The sequence below is a fragment of the Hyaena hyaena genome, unplaced genomic scaffold, assembly GCF_003009895.1.
Source record: "Hyaena hyaena isolate Hyena2069 unplaced genomic scaffold, ASM300989v1 scaffold_493, whole genome shotgun sequence".
Classification (NCBI taxonomy): domain Eukaryota; kingdom Metazoa; phylum Chordata; class Mammalia; order Carnivora; family Hyaenidae; genus Hyaena; species Hyaena hyaena.
Genome location: NW_024081125.1, coordinates 112,316 through 126,244, shown reverse-complemented (window position 1 = coordinate 126,244; position 13,929 = coordinate 112,316). Strand labels below are relative to the sequence as shown.

Below are 13,929 nucleotides of genomic sequence, written 5' to 3'. Positions count from 1 at the left end.
TGAGAGGTGGATAAACACGGGGCACCTGGGTAGCTCAGTCAGGTAAGCATCCGACACTTAATTTCAGCTCACGTCACGATCTCACGGTTCATCGATCTCACGGTTCGTGAGATCAAGACCCAAGTCAGGCTCTGTACTATCAGCAGAGCCTGCTTGCGATTCTCTCTCTCCCTCTGCCCCTCCCCTGCTCATGTGCTCTCTCTCTCTCAAAGTAAACATTTTTTTAAAAAAAGATTTCTAATTTAAAATAAAAGAGGTGGATAAGCAATCTGTGGTATGTCTGTAATGCGGAATACTACTCAGAAATAAAAGGAATGAACTACTGATACCTACAACAGTGTGGATGACTGTCAAAACAATTATGCTGGTAGAAAGAGGCATGAACCGAAAATATTATACATAAACAAACTTAGATAAATTCTAGTTGCTCATGGATGGAATTCGAGGATATTATGCTAAGTGAAATAAGTCAGGCAAAGAAGGACAGATACCATATGTTTTCACTAACAAGCGGAACAGGAGAAACTTAACAGAGGACCATAGGAGAGGAGAAAGGGAGAAAAATAGTTAAGGAGAGGGAGGGAGACAAACCACAAGAGACTCTTAAATACTGAGAACAAACTGAGAGTTGATAATGGGGTGGGGGAGAAGGGAAAAGGGGTGATGGGCACGGAGGGCACTTCTTGGGCTGAGCACTGGGTAGTATATGGAAACCAACTTGACAATAAGCTATATTTAAATAAATAAATAAATAAATAAATAAATAAATTCGAGTTGCTAGCTAATTTATAGATAGAAACTAGGTGAGTGGTTCTGGGGCACCTGAGGATTACAAAGGGGCACGAGGAAACTCCTGAGGGAATGGAAATGTTTGGCATTTTGACTGCGGTGATGATTTCATCAAACTGTACCCTTTAAATATATCCAGTTAATTATACACCAATTATACTTCAATAAAGTAGTTGTTTTTAAAGGTTTTCAAACATAGTTTTCCTTCTAGTCCACAAAAGAGATTTCAAAAAATCAGGACTCTTTTTTAGTCGTTTAGGAAGGAGAAAAGCAGTCTGAAATGGAAGGAAATTACTTATTGGGGTGCATAATGAAACCAGCTAACATCGGTCAGAAAGAAGTAGGTGTGTGCACACGTGCAAACAACGTACCATTTCCATAAGAAGGAGTTCTTCTCTTTCTTTCTCTTGATCCAACAAATCTTTTTCATAAAACTTTTTCTGAAACTAAGTTTAAAGTTTAAAAATGAAGTTATGAAACACTCTGATGAGTTTCTGCCAATTTTTAAATACTGATTGAGCATAAAGCCTGTGCTTACCGCATCCATCGACATTTCCATTCTGTCCAGCTCCAACACGGTCTAAAAGCAAAGTTGTGAAAATTATTTGGCAGTGATTAAATTAAACCAACTGATCAGTTCTCAAAAAGGATCCTTTTCCAGAAGGAGGTTCAAAGAGGAGACTTCTCCACTCTATGGGAAGGCTGAATTAGAAACCCTCTGAGGTTCTTTCCCCATTTGACACTGTGCTTTTAACCAACCTCCTAGCGCCAGGCTCCACTGTCACTTGTAAACGATTTTAACCTTAAGGAGGGCAAGTCTAGAGGGACACCTTGGACACAAAACACACACAAATTAACGAACTTCCAATAACCCTCAGTGCCACTCTTCTCTGAATCTTCAGAAACACAAGATAATTTTTGAATTTTTTAAAAGAACGTTTAGCTAAATATACATGAAGCCAACTCCCATTTGGCTTAAAATCCTAGTTCCTTTCTGCTGAAATGTTCGATCATTATGACATTCTAACCATTAAGAAAGACTATGCCCTGAAAGTATTTCCCAATTTAGTATTTCTCTTTCAGAACACATTAGTCTGAAACAAATCATTTCAATCAAACAGGGGTCCATCTGACCCAGCATTCTGACTGACGGAGAACAGTACCTCTCACTCTGATGGTCCAGATAAAAGTAGATTTATATACACTTATGCCCAAGCTAGCCACTGCACACATAATATTTATTTGAGGATTTTTATGCAGAAATTCAGGAAAATATTGTAATTCATGCCATGAAAGATTCCTTTTAAATAAAATTACTTCCCATCTTAAAAAACTGACTAGCATAAGCCAGGCCATTTTTATCCCAAAGTTTTGTAGGGTGAGCTTCCTCGGTGCTTCCCATTACAAGACCTCCGTTTGATAAGCATTTTACTATAGAATTTTCATGGGCTTGATTGACTTCCTCATGTGACATATACTTACAATAAGCTCTAGTCTTGTAAATTACTAATCCATTAATTATATTTTATAATTCATTATCATGGGGCTAGTTTATATTATCTTTTGAGTTAATAAATTCTTTTAAAAAGCAACTAATGCTCTTATCTTCATTATTGTGAAAGTGAACTCCATTGCCTAAATTTCTGTAATTAAATGGTAAGGACAGAAATGTCTGGTAGAAACAAATACATATCATACACACATATGTGTATATATGTATACTCTATTTATATGTTTTTAGATTTAGGTGCGTTTCCAGACCCTGGGTATTTCTGGTTAGTTTAGTTGGTAAAAGAGGAATTCGCACTTCAGTAAAACAAGAATATACTAATTAATACTAAGTTATCAAATCACTTTATTAAAAAGTTCCTCATGTAGCATCTAGCATTGATATCTAAGAAAAAAAAGAAAAGAAATCAAAGGATTCTTTTTTTTTCCCTCACCATCGATGCTAAGTTAAAAGGCATTAATAAATTAATTCCTCTCAGTACAAATAAATGCTCAGAAACTATGTGTCCTAAAGTTCACACTCAGATTTGTGACAGTAACCACTTTCATTTGACTTAATCTCTTTTTAAAACATTTTTTAATAGTTTATTTATTCTTGAGACAGAGAGAGAGACAGAGCATGAGCGGGGGAGGGGCAGAGAGAGAGGGAAACACAGAATCCAAAATAGGCTCCAGGCTCTGAGCTGCCAGCACAGAGCCCGACGTGGGGCTCGAACCCACAAACCTCGAGATCATGACCTGAGCTGAAGTCAGACACTTAACCGACTGAGCCACCCAGGTGCCCCCATTTGACTTAATATTACAAAAATATTAGTTACACGTTCAGCAAAATGTTTCAGAAGACTACAAAGTATTTTCAGGAGTGACTTCACCAACCCAAATTTTGGCTGTTTTAGTTTTGTAACATGAGCAAACAATCCATGTAAGATCCCGTGCTAAAAACAAAACAAACCAACAAACCCATAAGGACATGATGTCACATGCCTGAAGAAAGAATGCTCTCGGGGTAAGAGACCCACATTCCAGCCCCGGCTCGGCTGCTTGCTAAGATGATGCCACGTGACAGTTACTATCCCTAGGCCTCAAGCTTCTGAAACATCAAACAGACCTTGAAGGCCCTTCCAGGGCTAACTTTCTATGAGTGTGACTTTCCCAATTTCACCAACAAAGATTTCCTGGATTATAACCACTTATAAATCAAGTTTGGTGGATAAAGTATTCATTATTAGTTGAACAGTATTTATTAAGCAACTCAAATGTGTCAAAAGCTCTCTCTCATGGTGCTTGTATTAGTGGTAATACAGGTTGAATGTCTAAGTGTCCCCTCCTACACTGTTGGTGGGAATGTAAGCTGGTGCAGCCCTCTGGAAAACAGTGTGGAGGTTCCTCAAAAAATTAACAATAGAACTCCCCTAGGACCCAGGAATAGCACTGCTAGGGATTTACCCAAGGGATACAGGAGTGCTGATACACAGGGGCACATGGACCCCAATGTTCATAGCAGCACTCTCCACAATAGCCAAAACATGGAAAGAGCCTAAGTGTCCACAACTGATGAATGGATCAAGAAGATGTGGTTTATCTATATGATGGAACACTACACAGCAATGAGAAAGAATGAAATCTGGCCGTGTGTAGCAACATGTATGGAACTCGAGGGTGTTATGCTAAGTGAGATAAGTCAGGCAGAGAAGGATAGATACCACATGTTTGCACTTATAAGTGGAACAGGAGAAACTTAACAGAGGACCATGGGGGAGGGGAAGGGGAGGAAATCATTGGGGAGAGGGAGGGAGACAAACCAGGAGAGACTCTTGAATACCGAGAACAAACTGAGGGCTGATGGGGAGTGGGGGAGAGGGGAAGGGGGGTGATGGGCATGGAGGAGGGCACTTGTGAGGATGAGCACTGGGTGTTATATGGAAACCAACTTGACAATAAACTATAAAAAAAAAAAAAAAGAAAGAATGTCTAAGCACCCCTCAGAAGGAACTTTACGCTGTAGTGCACATCAGCCCAGTCCGTTACTAATGCTACTCCAGCAATGATAGAACCATGTTAACGCATCGCTAGCCCGTCAAGCTAAAGCAGGGAAGCTGTGACCGGCACTGTCTTCGTGCAAGAAATGCCAAATGTGGCAAGAGTGGTACTTACTCTTTTTACAATAGCCAGAACATCTTTATCCTTTTCTTGACAGAGGAGTTTCCGCACACACATTTCTAACTGCTGAAGTAGATGCTTATCTGCAGGGATCTTCAGAGTAGATTTCACTTTGGGCAACAAGTAGCAAAGTTTCATTCTATAATAAATTAAAAGACTATTTACTTTTGAATGGATTCAATAACTAAGAATAACAGTGCGAAATGAAAAGGAAATTCAAAACTTCGGATAATCTGGGGGCTTGATTATCATTTAGCAAATGTTTGGTGGCATGCCTGTTAGAAGTCGAGCATTCGTTATTCTGGGTGCTGAGATACAACAGTGAATAAGACCAACCAAATCCATTGCTCTCACGGAGCTGACACTGTAGTACGGGGTAGGGAAGGAAGAATAAGGAAACGAGTAAAGTATCTGTCTGAAGAGTGGTAAGTGCCATGGACAAAAATAAAGCAGGAAAAGACAAGGGAGTATCAGAGAAGGGGTATTAGTTTTACATCACGTGGTCATAGAGGGTTTCAGCAAAGGTTTCGCTGAAAAGATAATATTTAATCAAAGACTTATTAAAGAAAATTAGGGAATAAGTAATGTGAACATCTAGAGAAGAGCATTTCAGACAGGAACCCGCAGTATGCAGAAACAGCCTACAGGGGGAGCCTGACTTGGGTGTTACCCCAAATTGGCAAATCGACCCAAATAGGCAAATTGGCTGTCGTAGATAGGACGTGGAGAAACAGGCACCCTCTTGCACTGTTGGTGGGAATGTAAACTGGTGCAGCCCCTCTGGAAAACAGTGTGGAGGTTCCTCAAAAAATTAACAATAGAACTCCCCTATGACCCAGCAATAGCACTGCTAGGAATTTACCCAAGGGATACAAGAGTGCTGATGCATAGGAGCACATGTACCCCAATGTTCATAGCAGCACTCTCAACAACAGCCAAAACACGGAAAGAGCCTAAGTGTCCATCAACGGACGAATGGATCAAGAAGATGTGGTTTATCTATACCATGGAATACTACACGGCAATGAGAAAGAATGAAATCTGGCCATGTGTAGCAACATGGATGGACCTTGAGGGTGTTATGCTGAGGAAATAAGTCAGGCAGAGAAGGACAAATATCATATGTTTGCACGTATAGGAGGATTAGGAGGAACTTAACGGAGGACCAAGGGGGAGAAGAAGGGCGGAAAGAAAGGGAGAGAGGCAAACCATGAGAGACTCCTGAATGCTGACAAAAACTGAGAACTGATGGATGTAGGGGGGAGGGGGGATGGGCACGGAGGAGGGCACTAGTGGGGACGAGCACTGGGTGCTTTGTGGAAACTAATTTGACAATAAACTATTTGTAAAACAAAAAAAAAAAAAATTGGCTGTCATGGGTAGAGCTGAGCAAAGGTGAGGTCATCAGAAGACCTCAAAGCGGCAACAGGAGGCCAGCTCGTGCCAGGCCTTGTAAGCCACTAACTGGAGACTCTGAACACCATAAGATGCCATGGAGAGTTTTGCACAGAGGAGCGAAGTGATCAGACTTAACATGATAGAAGGGCCATGTGACTACTGGGTTGAGAGTAGACCGCAGACGGTCGGGGACAGAAGGGAAACGACAGAGGAGGCTCTACCAATAGTTTAGGCAGGAGATGGCGGCCGCCTGAACCAGCGTGGTAGCATCAGGAGGGGAGAAGTGTTCAGACTCAGTATGTTTTGCAAGCAGCGGTGTGTGCTAAGGAACTGAGGGAGATGGGGGGGAGGCAGAAAGGAGGTAAGGTTTTGACCCGAGCAGATGGCAAGATGAGGTGGTTATTTGCACGGATGGAGAAGACTGCAGAAGCAAGGGCAGGTGTGGATGCGGGGTGGGGCGGTTTACTTTTGGGCAGATTGAGTCTGAGTCCGGCGTGCCATGGAAATGCTAGGTGGGCAGCCAGCTCGACGCGTCTCCTGTGCAGGAAGGACACCCAGGCTGGAGACACAGTCTGGAATCTCCAGCACACAGATGATTCGCAAGCTGTGAGACTGGAAAGATCGTCAAGGCCATTAAGTGCGGTTTGAGAAGATAAAAGCACAGAGTCTAGGCACCATCCCAGTCTACATAAGGCAGCAACACGCAGCCTGAAGAATGCCAGAGAGATGAGAGGCCGCCCGGGGCAGCACAGAAAACCTTCCAGAAAGACGCTGTGCAGAAAGTGCTTGCTTTGCTACGCTACCACTCTAGAGCGCGGCCAGCACTGGGTTTACAGAGCGATGCCTGCAGCTGTACGTGCTTGGGCTGCTATATTCATTCATTCCTCTGGGTGCTCTCCAGATTATTATTTTTTTACTTCGACGCCAAACCCGAGACAACCAAGTGCCATTCCTAGAGTTTCTGGGACGACTTGTCACTTGACCCTGCAGTTGAGGATTCTCCACGTACAAAAATTTGCTTTTTATTCAACCGAACAGGTGAAAGAGGCTCTTCCTCTAGAATATTCAGCTCCGTTCATAGCAATAATGGTCTCAAACTCATTTGGAGTTCCCCACAGATCCTGGTGATGCTTTCTCTCAATTAAGGCCCCCAGTTACCTGAAAGAGAATCTTTAGCATTTCTGGCAAAGGGGAAGATTCCTTTGAATACCAACGGTCTTGCCAGCCTTCACCCTGTCTAGGCTCCGTGAATTTAAGTTTTAAACATTCACGTAAGGAAAAACAAAAATAATTAACAGTCTACGGACACTTCATTCTTCATTAACTCTAGGCAAGTCTTTAAAACATATTTTCAACAGAAGCTACCCAAAGCCACAATGGTGATTTCTGAGAATCCTGGGTCCATGAGATTATAAAGATTTTAAGATCAGGTCTCACACCCTTTCTGGTAAGCTAACCCTTCATGTACAATATCTCAGGTATTTATCTCTCAAAACACCCTATGAATTAGGTACTGAGGAAATCCATGCGCAGAGAGATTATGTAACTTTCCCAAAGACACACAGCTAGTACACAGCTAGAAATCAGCTCAGGCGGCAGGGATCCAGAATCCCTTGTCCTACGTGCACGATCCCACCACACTTGCCTGGGATGGCCCTCGTTCTATCTACACATCTCTGCAGAGCTGGGCAAATGCTTTTGTATCCAAAAGCCGATTAGTGTATGGTGTTGCTGGACCCATTTGTTTGGCGGGCAGTTACCCAGGCAGAAGAGTGGGAACCAAGACAAACTGCTATGCAATCATCTCTCACCCCCAAAATAACCAAATTTCACACAGCAATGTTCAATAAATCTTCATTTGGTTTTTGAATGGACAGGGTGCTTTCTCTTAGGGTCAATGCTATTTTCAGCCACACTGACCTGGGTTAGAGATGATTTCATTTCCTCTCAGGTTTTTGTTTTAAAGTTTATGTATTTATTTTGAGAAAGAGAGTGAGAGAGAGAGCGGGAGAGGGGTAGAGAGAGGGAGAGACAGAATCCGAAGCAGCCTCCTCACTGTCAGAGCAGAGCCCGATAGGAGGCTCAAACTCATGATCCGTGAGATCAAGACCTGAGCCAAGGGGCACCTGGGTGGCTCAGTCGGTTAAGCGTCCGACTTCGGCTCAGGCCATAATCTCACGGTTCTTGGGTTCAAGCCCCGTGTCGGGCTCTCTGCTGTCAGCTGGCTCAGAGCCTGGAGCCTGTTTCAGATTGTGTATCTCTCTCCCTCTCTCTGATCCTCCCCTGTTCACACTGTCTCTCTCTCTCTCTCAGAAATAATTAAAAATATTAAAAAAAAAAAAAAAAAAAAGACCTGAGCCAAGATCAAGAGTCGGCCACTTAACTGACTGAGCCACCCAGGTGCCCCTCGTTTCCCTTCAAATTACTTTTGTCATCTGCTTGATTAAGTGAGAATTCATCATAGTGGGAGCTGCTTTTCTAGGGCCACAACTTCAATTTGCAAAATGTTTGCCACATGGTGAGATTCATTCGTTATGTAGCACAGAGAAGATGTGCAGAATACTGAAGCCAATGCAGTTGTGTTTTCTGTAGTTTCTTACACTAAAAATATAAAACAAAAACCAATCTCTTGATTGCCTCTAAAAATGGACAGAACTTCGTCCGTCAACTTTGAATTTTTTCTTTAGTCTTAGAAGATCCTTAAACTTAGAATATCTGCTCAACCTTCTCCTGATGCCAATGTGTGTATCCAAGTGGCAGGAGACACCTGCCCGTCTGCCTTTGACTATTGGTCTCTCAACCCAATAAACAAAAGACCTAAGACACTGTTAAAAGATGATGCTTCTGAGTCTTACTGAGGCTCATCAAGTAAGACTACAAGGAATTTCAAAGTAAGTACACATTATTCACTTGTTTCTTAATTGACTATTAAAAATTTGATTTTGCATGGTCACTATAGTTGATAATGGGTTGGGTACCATACCTCACATTTGCCACTGGATCGTGTGTCAGTTCAATAGCAGGTAGAAAGAAATATTTACAAAAAAATGATTTGGAAAAGATCTCTATAATAAATTCACAGGTATCCAAAAATCGAAGTCTATTCCAATAACTTTTTCCTTGGCCCAGTTCTAGAAACAACAACAAGAAAGAGAAGTTTAATCTTTCCTACATGAAAGTATATATGATGAAATTAGACACACAAAATCCATGACAAGTTTTTTTTTTTATATCCACAATTTGCTTAGCCAATACAAGAGATAAGAGGGGAAAAAATCATATATCCTAAAGACCTGTAGACTCCCAAATTAAGGACATCTCAAAAAACAAACAAATAAAAAAAGTATTAAACATTGCATTCAATTCCGTAAGCATTTATTAAGTACTAAATAACTATACTATTTTTTGGTCGCCTGTTACATGTTAAGTACTCTATACATATTATCACATTTAAGTTTTTTTTTTAATGTTTTATTTTATATTTAAGAAAGAGAGAGTGTGAGCAGGGGAGAGGCAGAGAGAGACGGAGACAGAATGTGAGGCAGGCTCCAGGCTCTGAGCTGTCAGCATAGAGCCCAACGCGGGGCCAAAACATATTATCACATTTAATCCCAAAAAACAATCCAATGGGTTAAGTCTAGATTTATCCACCTGAGAGGAGGTTCAGAGGTTAAAGTCACAGAGCTGGTAGGGGTAGTGCTGGACTGCAAATGAAAGTCTGTGTAACTTCGAACTCTGAAGTTATATTTGACCAATCAAGTTAGTTGCTTTCTTCACCTCGTTTCCACAGAAATGCTCTGAAGTGGTTAATATTGTATTACTGTCAATAATTTAGGTAAACATTTAAAGGATTGTTTTCTCTCTTATTACACAAATGTTCAAAAGCAAAATTCTTAATATTTAAAGCCAAACAGAATGTCCTTTCAGAGTAAAACTGATTCTAAATGTAAGGTCGTACCACTGAGAAATGAAAATTAAATTGAAACAGAGTCAAAAAGAGAGAGATTAAAGTATACTGAGCATAATTTTTCTTAAATGGAATTTTATACACTCTTAATTTTTTGAAAAGCGGTGATTTATGCTTAAAATGGTGAAGTGCAATAACCAGAAAATCCCATTACCCACCTATGCTGGATAACAAGAGTTTAATAAAAGCATTGAGACACTATGGTCAAAGCAAGTACACAAGAATTAAAAATTCACTAAGTATACATAAGTATGTGACACTTCTTCCAAAATGAACACATTAACTATAGGTTTTTGTCTTAATTTAGCCCTTAGCAAATTAAAATAAATTTGCATTTGTTAACTGATATAATTTTTTAAAACATTACGAACTACGTAGGCTTAACCAGATTCATATTCATGTGTGTATCAACTCTACTCAAGGAAACTAAAAAAATCCTTGCATTCTATTAATATTTAACATAACAACATAAAACGCTACATTCATGGATACTCAACTCATATTTTAGTTCCAAATGTTATTTCATCAGGACTGGGCTTTCACCATAAATGTACATTATTTTAATTTTTCAAGTGTAGAAACTCACTAAAGACGACCCAGAGTGGTTACTACTTTCATTCATCACAGAATAATCCTATCTTAAAGATTTCTAAAAAACCCCCCAAAATTAACCTAACCTCAAATACAAACACACTCCAGATATTTACCAATATCAGCCTAACAATTCATGGCAAAATGATACACGCAGTAAGTCAGAGCTAACTAAGGCCGATTTGCTTACTTTCTGTTTTTCAAAATGAGAGGTGATGATTACTTACGTTCAATTAATTTTTGAATGACTTCGTGCCTCTGTTCTTGTTTACGATTATAACGTAGAAAAATGCATAGAGTTCGTGAAGCTGCCTTTTGGACAGGTAAGACGTTCTTAAAGAAATAAGAAAGACAATTAAACCAATATAATAATATAATTTTGCTCCACAAATCAATTTTCAGTTTGGGCTAAAAGAGCAGTGTTGGGGCACCTGGGTGGTTCAGTCGGTTAAGCGTCCTACTTCGGCTCAGGTCATGATCTCACAGTTTGTGGGTCTGAACCCCACATCAGGCTCTGTGCTGACAGCTCAGAGCCTGGAGCCTGCTTCAGATTCTGTGTGTGTCTCTCTCTCTGCCCCTCCCCCCTCTGTGTCTCTCTCAAAAATAAATAAACTATTAAAAAAAAAAAAAAGGAAGAACAGTGCTATCCACCTCTCAAATCAAAGTGGAACTACCCTCATAATTTAATGTTAATACCACTCAGGCATATCAACTAATGTATCACATTACAAAGTTAATTTAGTTTGGCACCCTTTCCAAATCATCCAGCTCTGATTTATATATATGATTCTCATTTCTCTGCCATTTCATCTTAGGTGAGAGTCTCCCCCAGTACATCTCGGCCCCCCACTCTTAGCCGTTCCCTGGACTTACCTGCAAGAACACAGCCTGTGTCAGATACATCATCAAAAATGTGCCACTTCTAAACTATAAATTTAGAGAGCCCATGATCAGATACACTTTTCAACCGTTCTGGCTTGCTTCTGACTCTTTGAACTCAATGTCATCACTGAGGTCCCTGGTCCACACCACAGATAAAACTTAGAATCCAAGGGACACCACGTCCATAAACTCTTACTAGTGTTCTGTACTTCTTTGTCTTTTGGATTTCTGTCACACCACTGAGCAGGATTCATTCATTTTAAATGAATCATCTGTCTTTACTGGGTTTGAGTTCAAACTATGTATTAGAGACAAATCTCTCAACCAGATCTATTGTGCCCAGTATAAAATTCACGTACACCATCTTACATATAAGTACTCTAATATAATTATTAAAGAGTCAGACTGTTACAGGGGGGATCCTTGAAATTCAAGTAGAATAAAACTGTACACTGCTGCCTTTCTGCTTTAGCTTTCAATTTTTTGCACAACAGAAGTAGGGAAAAAAGCTATGTCATTACTCAAAACCTTCCAAAGACTTCCCTTGTTTCAGAGACTACTACCGAGATCCCACATCGTGGCCCTCAAAGTGTGCCGTGCTGGGGGCCCAGCCCCCCTCCACCTCAGGTCTCTACAACTTGCTACACTGGCTTCCCTGCTCCTCACGCAACCACACCATTCCCTCTACCCAGACCACTTGTCCTTCAGACATCCGCATGGTAATAACTCCCTTACTTCGTTCAAGCCTCTGCACGAAGCACGCTTGATCAGAGTGGACGTTTCCTGCCACTCTCTCCACAACAGCACCCTACTCCCTTCGGTCACGCTCCTCGCCCTCTCCCCTGCTTTCCTGTTGTTCACTGTTCTTTCATCCCTGACATACTATACACGTAGGTTTGTTCGCCGCCTGTCTCCAACAGAATTTAAGGGTCTGTGATCATAAGTCCTTTCTCTCTTTTGTTTGCTGCTGTCGTTTGGTACCCAGAAGGGTGCTTGGCATACAGTAAGCTCTCAGTTAATTTTGCTGAAGGAATGTGAATTCTGACCATGAGGTACGGAATTAAAAATGCAAATCTTACGTGGATGGACCTTGAGGGTGTTAGGCTAAGTGAATAAGCCAGGCAGAGAAGGACAGATACCATATGTTTTCACTCTTATGTGAAACAGGTAAAATTTAACAGAAGACCATGGGCAAGGGGAAGGGGAAAAAATAGATTAGGAGAGAGAGGGAGGCAAACCATAAGAGACTCTTAAATACTGAGAACTGAGGGTTGAGGGGGTTGGGGGAGAGGGGAAAAGAGGTGATGAGCATGAAGGAGAGCACCTGTTGGAATGAACGCTGGATGTTATATGGAAACGAACTTCACAATAAACAAACAAACAAAAGAAATGAATAGTTCTGGAAATGGTAAAAAGAAAAGTAAATATAAAGGCATTTATCTTTTTTTTTTTAATGTTTTTTTATTTATTTCTAGTAGAGAGATACAGAGACAGAGTGAGCAGGGGAGGGTCAGAGAGAGGGAGTCACAGACTAAAACAGGCTCCAGGCTCCGAGCTGGCAGTCAGCACAGAGCCCGACGCGGGGCTCGAACCCACGAACCGCGAGATCATGACCTAAGCGAAAGTTGGACGCTTAACCGACTAAGCCACCCAGGCGCCCCTATTTTTAACTACTTACAAAGATAACTGCCTAAAGCAAGAATAGTAGCAATTAATTATGGATTTTATATGATGTAAATTTAAATATATGGTAACAAAGAATTCAAAAGATGGGAAAATAAATGGGAACCACACTGGTCAAATGTTCATACAATGTAGACAAAAATGTATGATATTTAAGGATCCCCTGTGATAAATTGAAGATACATATTATAAAACTGAGACCAGGGCGCCTGGGTGGCTTAGTCAGTTAAGCGTCTGACTTTCGCTTTGGTCATGATCTCGCGGTTCGTGGGTTCGAGCCCCGCGTCGGGCTCTGTGCTGACTGCCAGCTCAGAGCCTGCAGCCTGTTTCAGTCTGTGACTCCCTCTCTCTCTGACCCTCCCCTGCTCACGCTGTCTCTCTCTCCTAGAAATAAATAAAACATTAAAAAAAAAAAACCTGAGACCAACCAAAAAAAAAAAAAAAGCAAATCTTTGTTTTCTCCAGAGAATACTGAAACAGAGTAACATGTCCTCTTAGATCACGGAAAACATGCTACATAATAATCCTGGATCTCCTTTTAAGTGTGGAATTACTGTCCTATAAAAGAAAATAGTAAAACAAATCTCTTAGGCTTATAAGGGTTTTGTTCACACTCTATGTTGTAAATCATTGCTCTTTCCTGTTAAGTTAAAATTATGGAATAATTATGTTTCCTTGGCTTTAGAAATACAACAGGCCCTACTGAATAATCAGGTTGAGAGCAACAATTAAGACCGAACTTGACAGCACTTACCAGCCTGTTTTATTATCCGCCTCATCGCCACCACCACAGAACGCCAGCTCTGTTACGAGCAGAAGCCCATCTTATTCACTCCTATATCCCTAACTCTTGGAACGGTGCCTGGTACACAGCAGGTACTCAAGCAAGTAATTTCTGAATAAAATAATTAATACGTTCTGCTCAATTTTATGTGAAATCTCCTATGTGG

The 13,929-nt window shown here is 40.9% G+C and overlaps 1 protein-coding gene across 1 annotated transcript in view; it reads right to left on the bottom strand.

Annotated features, from left to right (window-relative positions):
* PPP4R4 (protein phosphatase 4 regulatory subunit 4) overlaps nucleotides 1-13,929 on the bottom strand; it is a 106,596-nt gene that overhangs the window by 18,236 nt on the left and 74,431 nt on the right. Inside the window, exons 15-19 of the mRNA XM_039254559.1 lie at nucleotides 10,642-10,747; nucleotides 8,840-8,987; nucleotides 4,453-4,597; nucleotides 1,328-1,369; nucleotides 1,161-1,235 (exon numbers count right to left, since the gene is read on the bottom strand). Coding sequence (XP_039110490.1) covers nucleotides 1,161-1,235; nucleotides 1,328-1,369; nucleotides 4,453-4,597; nucleotides 8,840-8,987; nucleotides 10,642-10,747 — 516 coding nt within the window. The remainder of the gene's footprint in view (nucleotides 1-1,160; nucleotides 1,236-1,327; nucleotides 1,370-4,452; nucleotides 4,598-8,839; nucleotides 8,988-10,641; nucleotides 10,748-13,929) is intronic.